The sequence below is a fragment of the Natator depressus genome, chromosome 3 (genome assembly GCF_965152275.1).
Source record: "Natator depressus isolate rNatDep1 chromosome 3, rNatDep2.hap1, whole genome shotgun sequence".
NCBI classification, from domain to species: Eukaryota; Metazoa; Chordata; order Testudines; family Cheloniidae; genus Natator; species Natator depressus.
Genome location: NC_134236.1, coordinates 202,478,030 through 202,505,008, shown reverse-complemented (window position 1 = coordinate 202,505,008; position 26,979 = coordinate 202,478,030). Strand labels below are relative to the sequence as shown.

General features: G+C 38.8%; 1 protein-coding gene across 1 annotated transcript in view; it reads right to left on the bottom strand.

Annotated features, from left to right (window-relative positions):
* Positions 1 to 1,649: 1,649 nt before the first annotated feature.
* The window catches only part of GPCPD1 (glycerophosphocholine phosphodiesterase 1), a 69,410-nt gene continuing 44,080 nt past the window's right edge, over positions 1,650 to 26,979 (bottom strand). The window contains exons 12-20 of the mRNA XM_074949695.1: positions 23,940 to 24,032; positions 22,134 to 22,211; positions 20,331 to 20,370; positions 17,000 to 17,061; positions 15,174 to 15,239; positions 14,200 to 14,336; positions 12,167 to 12,302; positions 11,602 to 11,762; positions 1,650 to 3,454 (exon numbers count right to left, since the gene is read on the bottom strand). Of these exons, the coding sequence (XP_074805796.1) occupies positions 3,265 to 3,454; positions 11,602 to 11,762; positions 12,167 to 12,302; positions 14,200 to 14,336; positions 15,174 to 15,239; positions 17,000 to 17,061; positions 20,331 to 20,370; positions 22,134 to 22,211; positions 23,940 to 24,032 (963 nt within the window). The 3' untranslated portion in view covers positions 1,650 to 3,264. The remainder of the gene's footprint in view (positions 3,455 to 11,601; positions 11,763 to 12,166; positions 12,303 to 14,199; positions 14,337 to 15,173; positions 15,240 to 16,999; positions 17,062 to 20,330; positions 20,371 to 22,133; positions 22,212 to 23,939; positions 24,033 to 26,979) is intronic.

Sequence of the window (26,979 nt, the reverse complement as noted above, 5' to 3'; positions counted from 1 at the left end):
GGAAGAAGTACATAGAAGGGCAACAAAAAGTCCCATTGTCTCTATTCTGGTGTTTTCCCTCCTACCATTCTTTAGGATCATGAACTCATCATTTTACGATCACGTTTATCCAAGCTGCCTTTCACCTTCAAATTCTCAACCAGTTCCTCTCTATCTTTCAGAATCAAATCTAGGACATTCTCTCCCCTAGTTGCTTTCTCCACGTTCTGTAAATCAAAGTGGTCTCCAATCCAAGAACTTTTTGGATAATCTGTGCCCTGCTGTGTTATTTCCCCAGCAGATGACTGTAGTTGAAGTCCTGTGCTTTGGAGGATTCTGTTTAAAAAAAAAAAAAGAAAAAAAAAAAAAAAAAAAAAAAGACTCTTCCACCTCTTCTTCCTGGTGAGGTGGTCTGTAGTAGACCCCTACCAGGCTACCACTGTTTTTTACCCAGGTCTGCCTCCCACTTCTCTCGACCTCAGTGCAAGTGTATACATCTTTGATATACAAAAGTCAACATCTCCTCCTGTCCTTCCTGAGCAAGCTGTACCCTTCTTCACCAGTCATGTGAATTATCCCACCAAGCCTGCTGATTGCCCATGTTCTTGTCTTAGATATGGGCCAGGTCAGCCCAGCAGAGGGATGCCTCCATCCCAGTTAGAAGGGAGTCATCAACCACCATTCGTTTCCTCTTGGGAGTGATGGCTGCAATCTTCCCAGCCTCGGGTGTACATGGCTTCTCCTCCTCCATCTTTGGGGGGAGATCCCTCATTACCAGAGCTGCATACCATTTTTATAATCTCTGTGGATGGTAGGTAGTAGGGGTGGAGCACTGCCTGATGCCAGATGTAACCAGCAGCCAGCTTCCTCTCTGTGAAGGAACTGTTTCCTTCTCTCCAGCTGGATTGCTTCCTCAACCTTGGAGGTCTCTATATGCATTTTACACAGTGAATTCCTTGTGTGCACAGCTGCTCCTCAGCCCAGCCACCTCCTCCTGTAGCTCTCCCACATGCTTCCTGAGAGATTCTATCAGTAGGCACTTCTCACAGTGGATGATCTCCCCAGCAGGCCACAGGTTGCAAATCCACACCAGGATCCGGATAGAGGCATCCATGGTCAGGTTTTTTGTCTGGACATAGGTGCAGGTGGAGGAGCCAAGAACAGTGTTGACATTGGTGATGCAGCATGGTAGTATTTACGCACTGTCCTAACTAAGTTTTGCTGTTCATCATTAAGCCATTTCAATCTTAGTTGGCAGAGCAACGCAAGACCCTACATTCAAATGTACGGCACCGTGCAAGCAGAGGTGACCCTCTAGTGTCCCTCACTGCTGCCTATACATCACCAGCAGCAGCTTGATATGCTGCTCTCTCATTGGGTGTACAGCTCAGCCTAGACAAGCTATGAAACATGCAACCCTCTAGTGTATTTAGTACATCAGTCTGTAAATTATGTTGTATTGAAAACTGTTAACATTACAAGCTATCACTTTAAATTCTCTGGGTCTTCGAATCCTGCAATCTGGGTCTTCATCAGTCAGACTGTAAGAAAGTCTGGTGGGTTAACAAGCACTTGGGCATCTTTCAAGATAAACTGAAATTAAGAACAACATTTTAAAATTTCATCACAATCTGCAGTCTGACAGATTTATGAATCTGGACCTGTGTAACTGATGTACCGAGTAACACCGCTATGATTTACCACTAAACAGTTGGCTTCAAACCAGTTTAAGTAGCTCATGAAAAAGAAAAAAAAACGATCTGTTTTTAAATTCAGATTTATTTTATTTTTTTAAATAAAGACAATTTCCAAGTACTGTGCTGTTTGTGGAGGACAAAAGAAATTTAAATAACTAGATATGCAAGGCAAGCTGAAAGAAACTCCTTGCCTCAAACTATTCAGTGGTGCAGGCCCAAACACATTTGCAATTGCTCATGTAATCAATTCTATGCAACAATGACAGCATTTAGAGAGTATAATACAAGCTATCAATTTCATTGTCAATTTACAACAAGGGAAAAATAAATATTTGGGTTTTTTTATTATACATGAACACTTCAGTAAAAAGTTATAGCTGTTGTGTTGTCATGACAGTATCTTAAGAGGTACAAATTGAAGAACATGCATACATATCTAACAGGATTTTCTAAACTATAACTTTGGAATAAATTACAGAGGACAGACATCAGCCAATAGAGGATAAGGATTATCTGAGAAATCAATTTTGAAAGCAAAAAATCACGATTGTTGCAGAATACAAGAGTTAGTGGTCTGTAACATGTAGTAAGATGAACTGTAGATGGTGTAAACCTTATTTGAATATACCTATATATAGGCTCATGGTTTTAGGCAACAAATATTAAGTGTTTTAGTTCATCCTTGATACCCTCACACTCAACTAGCACCTCAAGGATGCACGGACCATTGCAAACACCTATAATTTCATGCTTAAAATACCTGAAGCATGCATTTTCTAGAATTTGTGCATTATACACATTTGCTCTTTTAAGATTATTGTGCAATAATAAAGTTCTTAACCAATGAAAAATTTTTGTAGTTATCTGCAACGTTTTGAGGTTTGGCAGGTTTGTGCGGGATTAATTAAAAGCTGTACTTGTGGTTCGCCCTTAACTGCCACATACGAACTTTATGCCATTCATTTGGCTGGTAAAGAACAAAAAATGGCAGTAACCTAAAGGTTCTAACAGAGCGAGAAAAATCAGTTCATGTGCACTGCAGTTTACTTAAAAATATATATATATACACACACACTTTAAGATGGCACAAAGGTTTTGTACAATTGGATGCATCAGTGCAAATACATGCATATGAGGTACTAATTTATTCAGGCCAGATCTAATTATGTATACATTACAATCACTCTCCTAATCTGATGTCAGATTAGTACTGGAATCAAATTTATGACAAAATGATACATCAGCAGTTTCAATATCATATCACAGTAACCTCTAGAATTTCATCTTTGAAACTACCACACCTCAGATTGCTCATTTTATAAGACATGTTTGCACACTGTTACAGTACTTGATTTCTATTTTAAGATTCTGAACTTGTCAATTGTGAGGATTTAAAAACTAGATGTAAAACTGGAATAATAATTATAACTGGCTTAACATTTTAACAGAATTTTAAATTCTAGCAAGTACTGTCATGGAATAGGAACATAGTTATTGCTCAAAAAAATGAAGGCATAGATGGCACTGCTCCAATGGTGAAAATTAAATACAGAAAGCAGAATCCTGCCTGGAGTCAGCCTATGCACACTTAAGCATTTGGTAAATTATCTATGCCATTCATTTCCATATGGCTATTATGACATTTACACAGAGATACGGTACTGAAGTGGCTAACAGTGGGACATGCACAGAATTTCAGCTCTGGTAATTCTCTCTTTAGACGTTCCAGCTGCTCTACCTGGAATATATTTGGTTGTTCAGGCATCCAGTCATATATCCTGAATAAATGAGAAAAAAAGTCTGTAAGAAATAACGCTACATAAAACTATTGTTAAATTTCCATTTTCTCTGCTTAGAGTGAAATTAGGTAGCCAACACCTCTATAAATTAGTAGATCTGTACTTAACACTTGAAACTTGTCTCTCTAAACCATATTCTGCAATATAAAGTGGTAGTCCTTTATCAGCATGGTTAGCGGTTTGACTAGATATGCTAAAAAGCGAGCAAACTATGACCACTAACATCCACTTATTCTTCTGAAGACATGACTTTACAGGTGGTGGTGTTGTATTAATTTAGATGGAATACATGAGCCAAAGATATTAACATAACCCAGTCACTATCCAACATTAAACAGTGTTAAACAAGGTCCAGAGTTTGGTATGCAGAGATTTCAGCTGGCTGTGTACCATTGCAAACACCACAGAAAATCCTTTTAAACCTTCTTTTATTAAAGATGAAGAGGAAAAACACTGTTACAGCATTTCAAATGTTAAGTAGTAAGAATGTTAAAATGAAAACCTATTTTCCTGTTCTTTTCTCTTTAGCTGGAGAGTTTTCTTGCAGGAACTTCCTGCCCCTTGCTTGACAATCCCTTTGAGCAGCAGTTCTCAACCTGGAGTCTGCGGCCCCATTGGGCCAGTTTCAGGGGGTCCGTGAAGCAGGGTCAGCGTTAAATTGGCTGGAGCCCTGAAGGGCTGACATTATATATTCAAATAGTCCAAATTCAAGTTTGCTGTTGCAAATTATAAAGGTTTTTTTTAAGGAGCATTGTTAATGTTTAAATAATCCACATAGAAATTTGCCACTGCATTCTATATTGGTCCAATTTTTAAGACAACTCACTGGCAGCAGTGTGGTAGAAGAGAGGTGTGTCTGTTCTTCTCCATTATCTCTTGAATGGCTCTTAACAGGATGAAACTCTCATGCCCTCAATGGACTTGCATCCTTTCCTATCTCCCAAAAACTCAGCAGTTCATTCCATACTTCGCTCAGTAGCTCCCAACTTTCATCTTTGCTTTTCAACTCACTTATTATTTAACCCCCAATAATTATCTTTAAGAGTTCATTTAGGCATTAGTTAAGTATAAAATGTTGTACTGTAACAGTTCAGTTAAAGCTTTGTATTAAAAAACTGGTTCAAGTGCCACCAATATCAAACACAAACTAACACAAAGGCATATCAGAGTGGTTCTGTGGCCAGCGTGATGTTCTGTTGTAACTAGATACTGAAGCTCACGCAGTATCTAACTTAAGGGCCCAGTATCAGCCTTAGAAGGTGAAATTTCCTTGATTCTCATATAGTTATAGGAGTATTTATATAAGTGTGTTTTAAATACTGGGTGAAGTACCCAGTGTTTCAAGAGCCTCGTACCAATGAAGAAGACTGTAACAGTTTGACTTTTCATTCCATTAAACATTTCCATCTGCTTTACTAAACAATATTAATTCATCTACACTATTTTTGTCAACTGGAATATTTTTCTTTTAAAATAAACGTTCAGGTGCAAAATACTCAAATCATTTCATACTGGGCTTTTCATGAGTACCATTTATAATGCATAATAAAGGAGAAAGCTTGTAACCAAGGAAGCATGTAGGAACACAGTAAAGTAAATTTATTTCAGAGCTCAACAATCATTTAAAGAGTGATTCTTTAATATTTATATTTCAGTTGCATCCAGGGGCCCCAATCAGGATTTATGTCCATGTCCTCAAAAATCTTACAGTCCAAGTAACATATGAAAGGACAGTGTGAAAGGGAAAATCTCAAATATGTAAGTTTACACACAAACTAAATATAGTATTATTAAATGGCTTAAAAGTGAAGAAACGCCAGTATGACAGGCAGAAAGTCTTTTTAGGGAATATCTACATCCAATGTTTCTGTCATCATGCTATTTAGGTGCCAAATAGTAATTATACAGTAAACATCTTGTCAGTAGAATTACTACATGTAGATACTATATCTGTATACTTACAATATCTGTCTTATTAAACATAGTTAGTTAACATTAACATTTAAACATCAGTTCATCTAATAAAACACTATTTAACTTTAATTTTACAGGAAGGCGCTGCTAATTTACATGAACACTTAGGCAATTAAGGCCCCAAGTTTAGAATTTGTATAACAGTTTTACAGAACATATGTTCTTTTTTAAAAATAAGTTATTCCAATGAGTTTGGATTGAACATTCCCCTGTAGTTTATGCAACGCAAATTCTACAGCTTTGCATCAGTGCATGAGAATTAACTACACTGGGCTGCCAGTAGTGCCTCATCTATGCTAAAGCTTCCATTTTTGTGAGTACACATGACAATAGTGAGAAATTAAGAAAATACGGTTAGGTGGATGAGGCCCAAGCTGTCAGTTATGTAAAACAATTATGTACCAAAACTAATACTGGAAATGTTTTTCCTTAATGGTTTTAATTGCAATTAAAGTTTGTTAGATTGGATGTAACTATTCCACTGTGTTGGTTGTAACCTCAACATTGCAGTTTTGTGCTAGAATGTGAGAGCCAGAAAATGAAACTTCAGTTTCGACAGCTTTACTAAAGTGAAAAAATAAATAAATGGTGAAAAGTATTTTTTTTTTAAATTTAGGTTTAATATATACTTTCATACAGAAATTTGTTAAATTTTAATCATTAGCAAACTCACTTTTTAGCTATTAGTCACTTAATTTTCTGTGCCTCTGGTTTCCCAGCTAGACCCCAGTTCTTTCTGGAGTACATAAGTACTTCTGTCCTCAGCACCCCTCTTTACTGTAGTATCTCAGCACCTTGAAAACATTAATGAATCTTCAACATCCTTGTATAATAGGCAAGTGCTATCCTCTTTTCACAGCTGGGAAACAAGAGGCACAGAAAGTTAAGCAAGTTGCCCAATGTCACAAGTTTGAAAGGAAAGAAGGATGGTTTTGCGGTTGTGCACTAGACTGGGACTCAAGAACTCTGGATTCACTTTCTGGCCCTCCCTCAGTCAGCGGATCCATTCCTAAGGGAATACTCTCTTACGCCACCAGCTATAACAACAGTTGTTCCTCCATGTTCTGTAACTACCTTTTAGCATGTTCAAGAAAGAATTACTATATAGCATTTTTCAGAGTAGCAGCCGCGTTAGTCTGTATTCGCAAAAAGAAAAGGAGTACTTGTGGCACCTTAGCGACTAACAAATTTATTTGAGCATAAGCACCTGCACATCTACCAATGTGATATATGCCATGTGCCAGCAATGCCCCTCTGCCATGTACATTGGCCAAACTGGACAATCTCTATGTAGAAGACTAAATGGACACAAATCAGATGTCAAGAATTAACACATTCAAAAACCAGTCAGAGAACACTTCAATCTCTTTGGTCACTCGATTACAGACCGAAAAGTGGCAATTCAACAAAAAAACGTCAAAAACAGACTCCACCGAGAGACTGCTGAATTGGAATTAATTTGCAAACTGGATACAATTAACTTAGGCTTGAATAAAGACTGGGAGTGGATGGGTCATTACACAAAGTAAAACTACTTCCCCATGTTTATTCCCCCCCCACCCTCCCCCATGCTGCTTCTCAGAGGTTCTTGTCAACTGCTAGAAATGGACCACCTTGATTATCACTACAAAAGGTCCCACCCCCCCGCTCTCCTGCTGGTAATAACTCACCTTACCTGATCACTCTCCTTACAGTGTGTATGGTAACACGCATTGTTTCATGTTCCCTGTGTATATAAATCTCCCCACTGTATTTTCCACTGAATGCATCCGATGAAGTGAGCTGTAGCTCACAAAAGCTTATGCTCAAATAAATTGGTTAGTCTCTAAGGTGCCACAAGTCCTCTTTTTCTTTTTGTAGAATCAAAATGGTCAGTCAATATTAGAGACACAAGGTGGGTGAGGTAATATCTTTCACGGGACCAACTTCTATTGGTGAGAGAGAAGTTTTTGAGCTTACCCAGAGCTCTTCCTTACTAACTGGTCCACCAAACCATATTATAGGTGTGCGCGGTGGTGTGTGCGCTCCAGGAGGCTATATGCAAGCCTCTCCTCTTACATCTTCTTATTTCCTTACTTTAAAGGAGATGTAGCATTCTACTGCAGAGTTGGGAGAAGAGATGTTATGACACTTTGGGGTTCAACCCAGACCAGTAAAGAGGTTGTGTCACTGTGTGCCCTATATCCCTGGGTGTCTGGGTTGTGCAGCCGTGGTTCAGAGCCTTGACACCAGCAACACGCTCACAGCACAGATTTTTGAACTGCATTGCCACCAGTAGTTCAGTAACATTCACCTTTGAGACACTCAGATTCCTCTACAAAGGAATTCTACCTTTTCCTTTTTCATTACTGTCTAGCAGAGAAAAGTATCTAGATAAAGAACTAGCTACAAAACTCAAATCTAGACTAAAACTCAAAACTCAATCTAGACTAAAAATTATGTATTTTTGAGATTGTGGCTTGTACAACTACTTTTGGGCCAGGAGACTGCAGTCACCTGCCGATCTTAAACAGGCAATTTAGAAAACCCAATAGGTTTAAATTTCAAATATAGACATTTCACAATAAGACTTAAAATAATATTTGGTAAAGAAGAAAGTCATCTGTGTCCCCATCTGGAAGTCCATTACAAGTGTCACCTTAATTCCTGATCTATGGGAGAGATCCATATGTGATGCTGTGGCAGGGAGGAAGAGCTGCAACTCTGCTATTTTAGGGGAAAGGTGGTCTCCAACCCCTCTCCTTTAACTAGAAAGTTACTTCAGTGGTCTGTCTCACCTCCTGTTGCTGCCAGGTACCACCTGTACCTAGAAGCAATAGAAGCAGGCAACCTGCATATGAGAAGGCTGGTAGTAAACAGGAGGTTCTGTGCCAACTTTTCAGGAAGGATCTTCTGTACTTGAGAGAATGGCAGGGAGATGTAATCAGAGCCAACTTAACTCATGTCACTAACGTAAGAACTCTAAGAGCATGTATATGTATAGGATAGGAAGAATATATTTAGAGAAGAGAAACAGGAAATAAGTTTACTTGGCTCTCTGTCCTTCATTTTATTACCTCAAGAAGAATAGGTACCAAAGTTCTAAATGCCTGATTTACTATATATTATTTCCCCCCTCAAAGGCTACTAGCTCAAGTTTTTCAGAATCTGTCTCTCCTATAATTTTACACACCTCAATTGTGTCCCTTAATTTCTTTTCTACTCTATTACAATGCCGCCTTTTCTGTACTCTCTTCTGAACGTTTTCCAATTCTTCAATGTCTTTCCTACAATAATGAATTAAGTGCCCAAATTATGCACAACTTTGCATGTCCTATTGTTAGCCATTTGCAGGGTACCATAAACATCTCTTCTGATTTGTTTCATTGGTCCATCAATGTGCACAAAGTTGGCTTTTTCAACTGCAGAGGGACCCTGAACAAATTGTTTTAAATCTTGACCATTACGAACTGCAGATCCTTTTCCAGACCACTGACCTGCAAGTTTAACTATTACAAAGAACTTCAAAATTATACTTGGAATATACAGACGATGTGTGACGCTGTATGGTATATGGGTGACCATTTATAATATTATCGATACCAATATTACAAAATTGAAATGAGTCTTATACCAGATATGCCATGTAAGGTATCAATGGAAAAGGTATGATTTGCTAAATATGATAAGCTTGTTTATACATATGTATCATCTTTATATCATATGTTATAAGTGTGTGGTATATTCATCTCTTGTGCTGTGTATCTGGGTGACACCCCAAGACAGACTGGCATCAGCACTACCCAGCCTGCTTGATGGCCCATCAAAGGCAATCAGCTGTACAATGAAGCCATTAAAACAAGCCAGAGCTATGCCTGAGTCAACACGACATGTACAGGGACATACCTATGGACAGAGGACTCCAAATACTTTTCCATGCCCAAGTGCTGTGAGCTTGTGTTTGGGACAAAGGATATGCAAGTCACATGGCAGAGAATATAAAAAGGCAGCTGCATCACCCCCATTTTGTCTTGAATCCTGCTTCTCACCTCTGGAGTAACTGCTCTACAAAATGAAGATTTGAACGCAAGACTGATAGACCCATTCAAGCTTTGGATGCATTCCAGAGGGACTTTACAAGCCAGCAAACTCACCAATGCTGCTAAGAACCTGAGATATGGACTCTGAAGTCATATGTATGTATCTGATTGCTTTGACCATTTAACAACTCTTCTTATTCTTTTCTTTTAAATCTTTGGGTTTTAGATACTAAAGGATTGGCTGGCAGAGTGGTATTTTGGGTAAGATCCAAACTAGAATTGACCTGGTAATGTGGCTGGCCCTTTGGGGATCAGAAGAAAATTTTTTATAGTGAATAGTGTTTTAAGTAACATCTCACTTTACTGGAACTATCTGCTGATTGGGAGCCAGAGACTGGAATGCAATAAGGGGTCTATGATTTCTTTCCCCACCCCAGCTTCTTAATAACCAGTGTGGGGGATAAGCTGTACAGTTTGTGACTGGTTGATGGTTAACACTGTGTAGTTAGATTCACCAGTTTTGGGAGAATCTGTTCTCCTTTTTGCAGACTGCCCTGCCCTGGGCATTTTCAGGGTGGACTACCCTAGGAACCACGGGTCACAATATGCATGTTGTTCTAGGATCTAGCTTAGTCATTCACTGTCAGGCTGGGTGCACTGCAAAGGTAATGTAATCTATCAGTCTCTAAAGAATAGAAAGAGTGCCTTTTATCACTCTACCTAGAACAGAGGTGGGCAAACTTTTTGGCCCGAGGGCCACATCTAGGTATGGAGCTTGTATGGTGAGCCATGAATGCTCACAAAATTGGGGGTTGGGGTGCAGGCTCTGGGGTGGGACCAGAAATAAGGAGTTCAGGGTGTAGGAGGCGGCTCCGGGCTGGGGGTGTGGGCTCTGGGGAGGCCTGGGGATGAGGGTTGGGGGATCAGGGCCGGGGGTTGGGGTGCAGGCTCCGGGTGGCGCTTACCTCAACCAGCTCCCAGGAGCTGTGGCATGTCCCCCCTCTGACTCCTATGTGGAAGAACGGCTAGGTGGCTCTGCATGCTGTCCTGTCCGCAGGTGCCACCCGTGCAGCTCCCACTGGCTGTGGTTCCTGGCCAATGGGAGTTGCGGGAGTGGCATTTGGGGCGAGGACAGCGTGGCGCCCCTTGGCTGCCCCTATACGTAGGAGCTAGAGGGGGGATATGCCACTGCTTCTGGGAGCTGTGCAGAGCGGGACAAGCCCCAGACCCCACTCCCCGGCAGGAGCTCGAGGGCCTGAGTACAACATCGGGAGGGCCGGATGTGCCCACCCCTGACCTAGAGGTTACTGGCTATGTCTAGCTCCTCTTGATGACAAGAGCAGTACTGATTACACACGAATGTACAGTTTTGAAAGTCAATTTTGCTAAACAGAACAATGTCTGAAAATATTAAAAAGATACCTATTACACTTAGTGTCTTCAACAAATATAGAAAACGAAGTTTTCAGTTAAGCAAACTTTCCCACATCTTGTATACAAAGTTTAAAAAACAATCAACAAAAATGCCAGTTACATGTTAGGGTATGTCTACACTGCCCACATTACAGCGCGGCCGCAGCAGCCCTGTGACGTGGGCAGTGTAGTCACCGGGGGAGAGCTCTCCTGGTAATAAAAATAACCGCCCCGAACGAGAGGTGGTAGCTTTATCACCAGGAGCACAGCTCCTGGCAACAAAGCACTGTCTATACTGGAGCTTTTCAAGTGCTAAAACTGTAGTCGTTCAGGGGTGTGAAAAAACACTCCCCTGAGCGACAAAAGTTTTAGCACTGAAAGTGGCTGTGCAGATGCAGCCTTAGATTTGTAAACTAGTTCTCTCTTTTAGGAATCAAATGCAAGGCCACTCAATAAACTAGCCATCCATGTACTCGCAGCATCCTCCGACAGAAGGAAGTCACACCTATGTTTCACATATGCAACTGAGACAGTATATGTGAGTTTTAGGACGACTGTCTCTTGAACTCAGGTTTACAGACATGTGCAGAGCAGGATATTCTAACACCCACTCAAATCAGGCCAAAATCAAAGTGAAATCAAAGCAGGATCAGAACAGAACATTTCATATGCTCACTTTAGGTATTGTAATTCTAAAGGAATATTTGAAGAAATAAATACCTGTCATATATTAGCCCATTAATGCCATATTCTCTCAACTTCTTCCTGTTATCTGGGTCATTTGTATCATCACCCCAGCAGAAAATAACTAAACCTTTAGATTTGGCCTCCTGAATATATGATGGGTTCCTAAGCAGGTCTTCAGTGTGCACATTAATTCCCTGTAAAGTTATAAAAAACACTTAAGAAAATGCAGATATAATCTAGACTAAATACTATTAAAAGTCAACTTTTCTAGCTTTTGATCACTGAAGTGTTTCACAATTTTTAGTCAACTAAAAGAAAAAAAATCTTATGAACTCCAGGAATTAAATGCATTTTTAAAGACTTGCTTCTTTAACAACAGTTCAATATTCAAGAGGACTGAAGTGCATTCTTAGTACTTTGAAGCAATGAAAATACATTACTTTAACATGTTTTAAAAGAATACATAAACATTTAATAGTTTGCTTGTCACCTTAACCAGCTTCTGTATTTTAAAAAAAAGTCAGTTTATCAGCAAAATTATGGAATGTAGCAATAAGTTAGTTTCATTTCACAGAGTAACAACAGCATGACAACTTACCAGCAAGTTTTCAAACTGGGCAAAGCTCATGGCAATAGGAGTTGTACGAGACCTGAGATCCATAAGTTCTGGATAAATATCAGATTTTCCTTGTGTGAGAAACAACACAGGATACTTATTTTGCTTTTGCCGAACCCTGTAAAAGAGTATAAAAATACAACTGCAAAGGGAAACTTTTCAGTAGTGTTTCTCTCACACGGATGAGAACATAAAAGCACAGTCACCATTCCCAAACTGTATTGACATGTAATATGCAAAGTATTAATCAAGGATTAAGCAGTTTTGTGGACACACACCAGTCTGTCTAGTCAGTTGGATATGACTAAAAAGTTAACATAATGCAGTAATCTTTACTATATTCCAGAGAAAGACAAGGCACATGTGAAAAAGAATTTCTCCATTTTCTCATAACAAGACTGATTTTTTTTGTCCCCTTTCTTCCTAAGCAAAAGGGACATGACTGCCCTGGATTTTAATTCCAGAAAGATAGTTTAGCATAGTGATGTCTCCCTTTCCTGCATAGTAACATGCACATTTTCATGTTTGAACACATTCACTACAAATGACAAGTTCAGTCTCATGGTTAGAAGAGAATACTTTTACTTACTGGATATTCATTTAATCCTTTGCAGATGCAACTGGTAAACACTGCAGTTTTGCCTCAATGTGTACAACATACCATTGTCCCTTTCACCACTTTAGAGATTTACATATTTCACACATATTTCAACTATCTAAAGTCTAGAGTATGTTCCCCCTTCCCCAAAGTTTTCCATATATAAAATTTTAGAAGTGGGTAGCCTTCTATCATTTTTTCCCCTTTACAAAACACACAATAGCAAACTTAAAACCTTCTCAAGCCACCTTGACCACTTTAGAGTTGGTTCACCAGCATAGCTATGAAATAGCAATAGGCGAAAGTAATATTCCGAGTATGGTGATTCATCAACTTTGACTCCACCTTCACTTACTCTTCACCTTTCATTGCCCCCTCCTAACCAGCCCCTTTAAACCCTTCTTCCACTCTTTTTCCCAGGCTGTCCCTTATGTTTGGAAGTCCTCTTATTGTCAAGTACCTGTCTTCTTTCAAATCTCTGCTTTAAAGGATTTCTTCTACACAGTCTTTCAATAAGGAATTTTGCAATATTTCCATACAAAGACTGGTGTAGTGTGTCAATAAGTTCCCTGATTCAGGGTCTGTCTTTTGTTCAGCACCCAGAAAACCAACATAAGATGTGCCACAACAGAAAGCAAATTAGTTTTTCTAGAAAGCCAATATCCAATAACTATTTATGTAGTTTAAGAACTTTCATGTTTGTTTTTTTAAATCAGAGATTTGTTGAAAATTGTCAATAGAGAATTCTATGATTATATATGTATATTTAATTTGCATACACTAAACTGTCAAATAAAAACAGTATGCCCTGTTCTAAGATGGTCACCTATTGTGACAAGAATTGGCTGTTACCAAGTAAGTGTACTGTCTTGGCATTTGTTTGAACAGCAGCATATGGACACTGACATTACCCAAAACTGTCCTGTAACTGAAGAGACATTAGAGCTGTTATCTGGCCCTGACTTTCCTTTTGCAGTAGTGTGAAGAAGAGCATTTCAAACAGGTATTTTCTTGTTCTGAAACACTAAATATTTTATCCTCCAGCCAAAAGGAAGGAGGAACAGTTCGACACATGCTGGAATGGCCAGGAAACTGAAGCCAGAGGGAAAGTGAAACCCCAGGATCAAGTCTGCTCTTTTCCCTACTGTTTTAAGAAAATAAATGTTTACTTAGACAATTTGGTATTCACTATTTTTTCCAATGCCTTTTCTCTTAATATGTTGCTGGCTTTGTTTTCCGATTGTATTTTTGGGCATGGGTCAGATGGATGAAAGGTCTAAGTCCAGGAACTAAACTGAAGCGTGTTGGCATTCAAACTCAAGTCACAAAAATAACTTAATGAGTTTTCCATTGAGCACTAACACCTAAAGTGAAATCTATTGAGTCAAAAATGGTTTAAAGTTGAGTTGTAACTTACATTGTACAAATGTCCGCATCAAATGAAGAAAATACAATTCTCCTTCTTCCAGCATTTTCTAGAGTAGTTTTTAGAATGATATCTAAGAAGAGGTTCATATCAAAATAGGTTGACAAGTTGCCATCCCATTTCCCATCCTATAAAAAAAAACAAGTAGTTGAACTAAATCAATGACTACACTAATTATTTCAAATGACAGGAGTCTATTATTAAATTGAGCGAAAAAAGAATCCAGCTCGTCAATATGAATAAAAAATAGCACTCTTCTCCAGTCTACCAAGCGCTGTTTGCAACACTATACAGCTGGCTTTCAACAAAATTGTTCAGAAATATGCAGCTTTTAAATCAGTGTTATAAGTTTTATAACTTTAAATGGTCTTTTCAAGATTCATTAAAACAACTCACTTTATTCCTAGAGACATCAACTATTCATGAAGTCTATTAAAATTAAAAGATCATTTGCATAACAAAATCATTTAAATATGGGTTATATTAAAAACAAAAATATATTAAGAAGCCTAATGTAGTATAAATGAATAAAGGGCAACTAAACAGATGTTTTGTACAACCATCTGTAAGGATATAAATGTTGTAGCAATATTTAATTATATAAATAACTCAGGAATATTTTCATCTTTAGAAGATGATTGCCTACAAGAAACTGTCAATTCTGCATTATGATCCCAATACAAACACTTATGCATGTGCCTAAAGAGAAGTACGTGTCTGTTTATTTGCAGGTTCAGTGCCTTTGATTTTCTAGTTCTAAAGCTAGCAGGATACACTGTCAGTGAAACAAAACTGCCTTTTACTGTTCAAAAGAAAAAAAAGGCTAATAACTTTGATTAAATAAAAACAACAGTAAAATAGTAGTTTAGGTCTGGGTCACATGCAAACTGACCTATCAAGATATGCATAGTAGTCTACAAAGTAACACAAGGCATCAAAAACAAGGAACATTATAAATTTCTTACTCTTTGTTGGCAGATCCATTTTATTTCTATGTTAAACCCGACATCTTCAGGAAGGGATTCCAGAACCTTGATACAATAGTTTTATAAAAAAGGTACCAAATCACATGATGCTCATTAAGTACTATTGGTAAGGATAAATACAGGACAAAAAATGCTGAATCACCACCCAGCAAAGGCCAAAAGTATAGCATATACATATATGATTCTTTAACACTTAAAGGCACATTATCCCTTTTCTACTCTGGTCCAAAGTGGGTCAATGGAATAATGAGAACAGCCTTCAGGAATTAGTTACACCATTATCTGCAACTAATTTCTTATGTACTAACACTTTGAGATGTACAGTTCTTTACAATTTACAAATACTTCGTGCATACTTTTCTGTCTGGCTACTTATTACATATGTTTTTGTTTTATATAAAAAACAATTGCTCTGATACATGAAAAAAAAGTCACAATTTCCCTGGTTAACAACCAAAAACTATCTGGCACAGCAGACAAGATTCCCTTGTCTAGGCCAGTTTGTTATCCATTTTGTTCATATTTACCTCTCAGACAAAAGAAAGATTTAACTACTTTCATTTGGATTTGGGAGAATAGTACCCAGCAATTGCTGTAAGGGGCAAACAGAAGCACAGTTCAAGAAAAAAGAATTTCAAGCATTATCACAGACTAAGTCTGGTAAACAGTTTCTGAAGAAAAAGCCAACTCAAAAATACAAACTTTGGCAAAGATTAGTTATTAATGGAATATACTGCAACTGAGCTAAGTAGCAGAAGCTAAGTGGTGAAGGAATGTAATTCTAAAGCTAAAGTTTTGAAAAGTGGCCACCAATTGTGGATGCCCCAAATTTGGTGCCCAATTTCACTCCTCCCCCCGCCCCGCCCCCCGAGGTAGGATTTTCAGAGATGTTAAGCACCTGCAGGTCCCAAAAACTTTTAGAGTTGTGGATGAACAGGATTTCGGAAAAGCAGGCCCTAGGTACGAAGCTGGGCACCTAAAAACTGAGCCATTCATAATTAGTGGCCACTTTTGACAGTTCTGGCCCATAGCCTCCTTTTACTGCCACTACACCCATTTTCTTTGGCTTTAATGCACTGCTGCCGGTAAAAAGCTTCTTGTCAAGTGCTGAGAAGAAGTATTTCATTAGCCACCAGTGAGATCCTACTGCAGAAAAATCAGGATGATTCAGGAACGGGAAAGAAATGGAAAAAATTCTTCCAGATCATCTTTTTTGGCTTTTCCTCAAAATTGAAGCAGATCAAAAAAGAGGTCCCATTTAGAATTCATGTTGGAAACTGAAGGGGTTTTGAATGTAGCTGATACATTTACAATGCCTATAACACCTACATTGATTACTTACTAAAGACAAAAAGAAAAAGGAGTACTTGTGGCATCTTAGAGACTAAAATTTTTTTGAGTGTAAGTTTTCGTGAGCTACAGCTCATCAGATGCATCTGATGAAGTGAAGTGAGCTGTAGCTCACGAAAGCTTATGCTCAAAAAAATTGGTTAGTCTAAGGTGCCACAAGTACTCTTTTTTCTTTTTGCGGATACAGACTAACACGGCTGCTACTCTGAAACCTTACTAAATACAGTTATAGCATTTCAGTGCCCCGAACTCTTGTGCACATAGACAGTCAAAAATAAGCTCCATTTTGAACCCTTTCCTCGTCCTGTGATAAAAACCTTTGAAAGTTCTTTCTAGACTCCACTTCTCCGTTAAGCATGCAAGAACCCAAACTTATTTATAAATATTTTGAAATTTCCATTTGCCTAGCATTACATTGCTCTACATTGTCTAGTTCTATACTGACTGCTGCTTACCGTCTGGAGAGATGGAAATGGCTGGTTCTCAGAAACAGGGCTTTCCTCCCCTTTAAGAGATGCTGAAATTAAATAAAAAAATATTTAAAAAAGGAGAACAGCAGTATTGCCAACCCCCAAATTAGGAGACTGTCTTCAAAATCATAAGATTTTAAAAGATTCACTTTTTTTGAAGTTTGTCTGTTTATTTAACTCCTCCCACCCCACCTCCAATGTGTGTGTGACTTAGTGTTGCCAACTCAAACATACAGTGAGTAAGGTGATTTTGGCCCATGTTGCATGAGCTCTTCCTTGAGTACTCAACTGAGATGGGTCCCCCATTGCGCTATGGTCTGTACAAACATAGTAAGAAAGTCATTCCCTGAAGAGCTTACAATTTAGTGCAAAGATTGTGACAGGGGAGCTGCAAGTTGAACTCCGAGGCTACCAGACTTCCTTTAAATGGGAACGCCTTTTAATTCCTGCTGAGCTGGATTTCATACTGGTGACCTACGGTTGAAAGGCTCTACAGCTCATTAGCAATGCCTTGAGACATACAGAGCACATCTACACTGCAATAAAAACATCCACAGGTGACCTGTGTCAGCTGACTCAGGCTGCAGGGCTATAAAATTGCCATGTGGACATCCAGGCTCAGGCTGGAGCCCAGGCTCTGGGACTCCATGAGGGGGAAAAGGTTCACAGACCCCAGGCTCCAATCCAAGCCTGGATGTCTACACTGCAATTTTGTAGCCCTGCACCCCTTGCCCCACAAGCCCGAGTCAGCTGACATAGGCCAGCCACGGGTGTTTTACTGCAGTGTAGACATACCCATAGTTCCCTATAAGTGCTAATATTATACTTTGAGAATTAAGCTTGTTTTCTAGAAGTTCTGACCTTTTTGGAAATTACACAGACATTATCTTCCATTCAGGAAACAGACACAGTCTCCCACACATTACTCTCAGATTCAAATACCTCTATAGGCAGTCTTAATCTCACATGCTGTTCTTAAAGGGACAAGTACAAGCACAAAAAAAAAAAAATAACGCAACAATAAGTATTAATACCACATGTAAAGTCACTTCTAAATGCAACGTTTTGCAATAAAAAACCATTCCAACTCTTACTTGAGGGGCCTACACTAACTTTTATTCATAGATATAATTTATATTTATATTTTATTTATTTTCACTCCCACATGGGACATTGTCAGCAGAGTTTAAACCTTCTGTTCCACAGCACAGATCTCGTCCACTTCTGCTAGGGTAATTGGTAAAAGAAAAACCATGCTGTTATCCTCAGTAGGAGCCTGTCCATACAGGGAGACGACATACATACAATGCCAGTGGATTACACTAGCATTTGAGAAACCGCCTAACACTGGGCATCAGGGTTCTTGGTTTCTTCCTCTGGTTACAGGCAGTATAGCTAAATATAACAATACCCCTGTATGTTGCCTTTGGGGAATGAGCCAGAGACCTCTGGATGTAAAAGCACAAGCCTTCACCAGATTTAACATGGAAATCATAACAAGAGTCGTAAGCTGCTGTGTGTGGTCTGGTTGCTAAAGGGTGACAGAGCGACACTGTGTTAGCATGGGTTATAGAAGCACCTAGTTTTCCACGTTCCTTCTGGCAAACTGTGTCAAAGTTGGTAAGATTTGGCTGTTATATTAGACACCTAGATTCAATTCCCAGCTCTGCCTAAAATGACCTTATACACGTTCTCCATTATCCTGTGAAATGGATGAATGATACTGAACCCCTTCGCCAAGGCAACAGTATGAGACCTTGGCTCATAATTGTGAAGGGCACAGAAATACAAAAGAGCTGAAACTAAAACTCATGGTCTCTTGGGCTTGCAGTTCAGTGCACCTTCTTCAAGACTACAGTGTAGTATGTGGGGAGCTCACGCTGATTTTGCTTTCCTCAAATTATATAATGGAGGGAGATATTCACAATCAATCGCAAGACTGACTACAGAGGTGGCCAAAATCATGTTATTTCCAATAAATTCCAGTTGGCAACACTGCGAATTGCCGACACCTTCTGCTGGAAGACATGTATCCAATAAGAACTAGATACAAAAGAATACTATATAAAAATTAAGCTAGTCAATGCATTCTATACATGAAAGTGGTAGACAACAGTTCAGTTGCACAATACTTTAATTGGCATCTCCAGCTAAGTGGTATTACTAAAACTTTTAAAAACAAATTACAGTACATTTATTAGTTCATGATGAACTCAATATATTTTGCCACTTGTACTTATTTAATATAGTACAGTCTGTGATGCACAGAACTTGGGACAATTTGCTTCTGTATTTGTATGCCAGTCCTCAAAATTCAGTAATTTGCAATGTATCTCCTGGGATATGCTAATTAGTAAAGAAGTTAAGGTTCAACTACAGTTTGCATAATGGATTCTGAAAAGGTACGTCTTTTTTATGGAAATATTAAAAAAGTATATTACCAAGTATGAGCAGGATAACGGTCTAACACATGGAATACATACACAAGCTACAGGTTCAATGAGTGATCTTAAGGAAGGTTTAAAAGACCATAAATCAAATTAAAAAAAATAATCTCATTTTTCCTGAAGCTTATTATGAAATGCACCAGGAAAAATGGCTGAGAACACAGAATTTTGACATCTGATAAGAAACTCCTGCTTTAGAGACTCCACTAGTTATTCCTATTCCCCCAGGGCCTTGTTTCAACAATGTACTCATGCTTTGAGCAAGCCCAGTAAATTGATGACAGTGTCCACTTCATTACATCAACTGTGCAATGGCAACACAAGTGGCAAACCAATTCAGCTCAGTTTACAAATTTAAATTATTGTGCACTAAAAGTTTTTGTAATGCAGCAAAATTACATATTTCACTGTTATCAGAGCTAACTAAATCCTGGTGATATTTAATTCTGTAGTGAATAGTACTATAAAATTCTGCAGCAAGAGAGACAGTGTCACGTATTTTGTAACAGCCCAAGTTTACTAGCATTTAGGGCACACTGCAAGGTCCATCTTTTGTCCCTGGAATATTGGGAGCTGAGAAACTGGTACGGTCAAGAAGTTGCTGGAGGGAAGACACTTGTGGTGATTTTGTTAGTGGAGTAATTACAATTTTTCTTAAATATGTTGGAGGATCGTATTACATGCTATCAGTGATGCCTTTATACATAAACTTCCCTGTGAAAATTGTATGTGATGAATAGCACTCAAGTATTTTAAAATCTCAACTTCCAGTTTCCAAGAATAAACAAAATTGATTGAAAAATAAACATTTCAATGACAATATAAATTCTTATAAGGCAGCAGATAAAGACATTTGTATTAGTACATACCATTGTGATCTTTTAATTTCAATGCAGTCACATGAGCCAGCTAAAGATCACAAAAAGAATATATTAAACTAACAAGTATACTTTTATCTGTAGCGACCGTACTATTTTGGTAAAGAACAATTAGATTTTTCCTTCTGAATTCCCTTACATTTGTTTTTAAAAGTTTAAAAAAGTCTACGAAATATGCAGTTCTGGTAGGAAGACAAACGATTCTAATACACATCTATTTTCTTTCCAACTTGCCTATTTTAAGATTTTAGGGAGAAAGTAAAAAAAGTTTTTATATTATTTAATCATCGAACCAAAAAACTTACAAGTGGACAGGGAGATAAGGATGTAATTTAAAGTTGAGAAGATACAATTTTCATAATGAGCCTTACAAACCTTATGTACTCAGTTTGCAAATGGTCATAACGTGCACCCATGAAAACTCATCTGATCTGTCTTTATACTTTCTGTACTCTGGGCCCCACTACAAGCAGATGGCTGACCACAGTTTATGCAAAGGGGCCGTGTATCTGACTTAAAATATGGTGGGGCTTAGGCTGAGACCCTGCATCCATTCAATTTTCTCTTTGAGGCTGAAGGAGAAAATTAGGTAATTTAAGAAAATAAGAGTACCTAAAATTCTTGTTTCAGCCACATCTTTCCTTGACTCTGAAAGAAGAAGTTTCACCCTCATTTTCAACTCTCATGCTTCCCAAACTTATCTCCTGGTCTCTATTTTTTCCAGAGAATCAATGCCCCCATGGTATCCATAGTGACAGGCCAATATCCTATTCTCCAATTCTGCCTGACCAGGTTAGATTGGATTATGTATCATTCCTAACCTTTGCCCTCAATTGCAAGGTCTGTCTAGATTAAGCCAGGATTATCTGATCTACCCTCAATGTCTTCTCCTAATGCAGGCAAACCCCCAAAATATCAAATATAGATTTTATAACCCTTCTTTGGCAAAGATTCTGAACTATCAGCTTTAAATGACTTAACTCCATCGTCAGGCTATTCTATTTTTTTTAAAAACTCATATTGTTGTAATACTCAACATTAATTGGTCATCATCTGGGTCTGTTCAGCATGCTGTTCCACCTTTCCACCCAGTATGCGAGAGTTATAAGGACAGAACAAGTTGAAAACAAAGTAGCATTCGATCAGAAAATAAGCTATTTGACTAATCACGACAGTAAAAAATACCTTAAAATCCTGTTAACGTAAAAAAAAAAAAAAACAAAAACAAAAACAAAAAACCACCCTAGTGCCAGATTTTGAGAGTTACTGAGTACCCTCAGCTTCCATTAACTTCTATGCAAGATGCGAATACTTAGCACTTCTGAAAATTAGGTCCTTAACCTCATCTTCAGTTTATTCGGAGTATCATAGTAGTGATACTACAGATATGGCCATTGCTTTTTAAACTACCTACTCCCAATCCCTTATATCTTTCTCCAAGAATATACCTTTCCATTAAGTTTTTGGGGAAGTAAAGGAGATCCACTTAGTCATCTACAACTAAGGTAATTTTTTGTGCTCAGTTATTCATATGGCTTAATATTTAAACTCCTATCTGGACATATAGCTAGTCTTCCATAAGGAATGCTCTCTGCTAAACTGGGGGAGGGGGGAGAAGGGGAAGACGGACGACACCAGTCAAATGCTTTTAAATTATTGTGTTCGTGTAGTACATTCAGAGCAGCAGCAAGAGCTCTCTCAGACTAACTATTTCAAAACGAAGGTCTGGTATCCAGTTTTAATACAAACATCTACTGTGCAGCAATGTACCAAACTAGCCTACCATGACATTACCTTTAATAATTGCAGTTGGTCATATGAAAGTTCTTTTACTGGGATCTCAAACAATTCCAATGGCTCAGCATCGAATTTCTTGGGGAAAAAAATATATATTTGACATTAAATGTTGAAAATTCACTAGAAAGTATGAAAAGCAACTTTTGTTTCAAGACAGACATCATTAAAGCATTTAGCCAAGCACACTGACAAATATTTTGTTTACCACTGACACTGTTAAAATGGCACTTTATCAGTTTGTGGATGAGACCACCAGTTTTCAAAAGCGGCAGCATGGGCACTTGGATGTGCAAAATAGTAACTGTCTTAGTGCACTTAGTTAAGGCAAAAGTAAGATTTGCAAGCACAATTTAGGACTTAATTTTCAAGTGGTCATCTATGCACTAGGCTGTGCTGTACATTATTAAAAATTCTTGTAACTGCCTATATTTGTTCATTTAAAAATAACAGATTAATTTATTGATGTTACTCTGCATTCAACCTGAAGTTCACAAGCTGGAAAGTGTACAATAAAAATTCTAAAAACCCAAACACCTCATTTGACAACCCTTCCAAATTTTCGTTTTGAACTTCTCAAAAACATTGATAAAGAGAACACGTCCTGGCTTTCACATGATGTCCTCGTGTCCCAAGAACTTCTTTCAAGACATCTGTCCCCGTTTTTCATTTCAAATGTTCCCCCATCCCAACTACAAAGTTTTAGTTCAAGCATTGCTAAACTGATTTAAGATGTTTTGTACACCCGTTTCATTAATCCCATACTGAGTGCACGTTTCATGCCAACCACAGTTCAAGGCCAAAGCTCGTCATCTGTCAGGTGACAATATTACAAGCAGAGTATGATGAGTTGATAACCCAGTCTACTCAGTGCAAAACACTTGCTCAAGCTTTTCAGTGGAAAGGGGGTGCAGATCTGGCAAGTTCTCCACCTTCACTTCCTCCTTCTCTATGGCTGTCAAACTGTACAGAAGAGGAAAGCAAGGGGAAGACGTAGAAATCTATAGTCACTTTTTTCAGAAACAATATTTAATGGGCTGTATGCTATGAAACTTGGGAGGTTTAAGCGAAATTCTACAAGCCTGCTGTAAGATTGTGCTCGCCTTAGAGAATTTCTATCATAATCAGTATGCACTACAACAGTGTTGCTCATCCAGTGAATCGCATACAGGGGCCTCCAGACTCCTCACTGTGAAAAAGCAGCAGAAAGTTGTTTTGGCAGGTCACAGAAGCAGCTTGCTTCCAGGACCCTCCTTCCTGCTACTATCACTTCTGCCCTAGCTCCATCCTTTCTGACCTACCACTCAACCCCAGAGCAGTTCTTCAGCCCCAATTTCCCTCCCCACAATATGTTAAGTACTAAGATAGGGTAAGTAGTGCTTCAAGGGGCTGAGAAGACAAAAAAGGCCAAAAAAAAAAAAAATGCAACTTGTGACACTCCATTATGGCCACAAAGGCTTGCAAGATATGGTGGATTGCAGGAATTTTCTGCTATTTTGTGGGTCATGGACTAAGAGGTTGAGAACCTCTGCACTACAGCATGGAAGGAAGTATTTCAGATCACATATGTGAAGTGCCCCTAATGTCAAGATAAAGAATTACTATTAAATTAGCTCATCTTTTGTGGTATATTTTATGCAAAACAATCGTTTCCAATATATTAAGATTGTATTGTTTGTTTCCATTCCATACTTTTTCTGAGTTACTGAATTATTTTTACAAGACACCTTGGAATTTCAGTCAAATAATTTGAGTTCCAGTAACTGTCACACTAACAGAAATATGGCCAACACATTCATAGATTACCTTTTTCATAGCCATACAACAAGTGAGATCGTGATACACAACAGGCACATGATCCTTAGAAAGATGTACATCAAATTCCACAAATGCTGCTCCCTGCAGAGAAGAAAGTAAGAACTGCATATATATAAGAACTAGCAAGAGCTCAAAAGAAAGTTTTCAAATTTATAAATTATATATAGCAGGTCAACTGAAATACAATAACTACAGTAGCTGATAAAAGTTAGAGTTCAATATAGCATTGTAGAGAACTATTGGTTATATGTTGACCAAAATTCTTCAGTTCAAGAACTGATAGACAATGTACAGGAAAAAATAACCAGTATGCAAGTCTGATAACTATTATATACTCAATCTCTTAAGGGTTCAAGTGTATGTCAGAGTATTATGCACTCTTCATTGAAGAAAAGCCATGAGAGGAGATACACTTCATATACTGAAATTTACATGCCTTTCCCCTCTTACATATAAGCTAAGGTCCGCCTGAAGGTGTGATTCGAGATACTGAAATTGTTGATGAGCCATTCAAGTATCAGTTAAGAACATATGCAACAGCATCAAATAAATAAATGTAATCTATTTGGATTGAGCTAATTTGTTATATTTTTATGTTATAATTATGTAAAAGCATTTAGAAAGTTTGTTCTTTTAAAGAAGAAAGCTGAAGAACTACATGTGCTGCTTTTATTAAAAAAGTCAATTGAAGAGCAATTTTATTTTTGGTTTATTGAAGAGGAATTATTCAGAAGTAAATCAAGTCCTCTGAAGGCAGCACTCATCAGATTCCCACACCTGGATCATATGTTCTCTCTCCATTAGCTTTAGAAGCTAAATAGAAAGTCCAGGATATTTCCACTCCTTCTCTCAAAAGGCTTATTTATACAATACCTTCACGGAATTAAATTTTCCTTACATCCAATGCTTCAGAGGACTGAAAGACAGGATGCTCAACTACAGAGCACTGCTGGTTTTCTCTCCATTGATAATTCCTGTGTTCCCATCATGGTCGCCTAACTGTTTCTTACTCTAGCCACCAAAAAGAACATTGGTACAGGTGGATCAGTGGAGAATAAAATAGAATTAGAGCCCATTTCCATTCCTTGAAAGGCTTAGTTTCATAGAAAGACCACATCTCCACTGGACTAAACAGTAACTTTGTTTTAAGTGAATGACTAGTATTAGCATTGGCTAACAAAAATCCCTAACTGAGGGAAGAAGTTACTCACCTTGTGCAGTAACAATCATTCTTCGAGATGCATGTCCCTGTAGACATGTCTGCAACCCTGCGCTGCTGATCGGAGAAGTTTGGTAGCAGTGTCCGTTCAGCTAGTGCATGCGCAGCCCCCCCTCCCCCGCTCCCTCCCTGCGTGCTCAGCCACTAGGCTAACCAGCAGCATGTGGGCGACCCTCCTCAGTTCCTTCTCTACTGAAATTTATGAGAACTCTGAAGTAGAGGGTGGGAGGGTGGGTCATTGAGTACCCACAGGGAGACATCTCAAATAATGATCATTACTGCACAAGGGAAGTACCTTCTTCTAGCAATGTCCCTCTAGACGCTCCACTGTAAGTGACTCCTCAGCAGTATCCCCCACTGGAGGCTGGGACTTCAGAGTCGATGGATGATAGTACCCTGGCGCCAAATCTGGCATCTGCAGCAAAGTCCCCCAGGATGGGATAGTGTTCTGCAGAGGTATAAGCAGATGTCCAGGTAGCTGCTCTGCAGGTGGTGACTAGCTGGGCTTCAGTGACAGAACACACCCTGAGGAGACAATTGTCCAAGTAAGGGTAATCATAATTACCCTAGGAGCGTAGGTGCGTTGCCATTACTGAGAGAAACTTGGAGAATACTCTGGGGACCGATGAGAGGCCAAACTGAGTACTCTGTACTGATAATGGTCTTGGCCTAGTGTGAATCTGAGGTATCATCTGACTCTGTATGATCAAAATGTGGAAGTAAACATCTTGAAGGTTGAGAGACAAGAACCAGTCTCCCTTTTCTAACGCTGGAATAATTGTCACCAAGGTGACCATATTGAACTTCAGAGCCTTGACAAATTTGTTCAGCCTTTGAGGTGTAGTATGGCTCTCCAATCTCCCTTTTTATTGGGTATCAGGAAGGAGCAAGAGTAAAAAACCTTTGCCTCACAGATGTATGGGCACTTGCTCTAGGACTCTTACACTGAGGAGATGGCCTCTCTCTTGTCATAGCAGGCTCTCATGAGAAGGGTCCCTGAAAACGGACGGAGAAGGGTGTTAGGGGCTGGGAGGGAGGTGAAATGGACGGAGTACCCATTTCAAATAATCCTCAGCACTCATTTGTTGGAGGCTCTGTTCCCAGGTGCTGTGGAATGGGGTGAGTTATCCCTAGGGATGAGCGAGGTTTTCCAGCGGCAGATGGTATTGAGGAGAGAGTGGCCTGATGGCACCTCAACCAATCTGTCAAAACTGTCATTTTGAGGTAGATGGCTGTGAAGAAGCAAGTTGAGATCCTAAAGGTTTCCGTACGGGGAACCTGGGCTTCTTTCTTTGGGGTTCATATGATTGTTGAGATGAGTATTGTGATGAATGGAGTCTGAATGAAGGTTGAGTATATTTTCTCTTCTGCCCAGACATGTAGATTCTGAGCATTTGAGAGTAACTCTGCAGTCTTAAAATGTGGATGGAAACATCTATCTTCTCAGCGAACACTTTTGAAACTTCAGAAGGAAGGTCCTCCATAGTTGTTTGTACCTCCTTGCAGAAACCGGATAAGTGCAGCCAAGAGGCTCGTTTCATCACAACAGCACTAGAGATGGCGTGTGCTGCCATGTCAGCTGCTTCAAGTGCAGACTGGAGTGATGTCTTTGCCTTCAATTGGTCTTCATTAACGATGGCTTTAAATTGTTCTTTGAGAGTTTGGGAGCTGCTTAATAAGGGAATTGAGTTTTGAATAGTTTAAGTAACCATATTTTGCCATTAAGGTTGATAGTCTGAATATAGAATTGTAGGATGGCTGATTAATATGTTTTTCTCCCAAAAAGATCTAGACGTTTCCAGTCCCAGT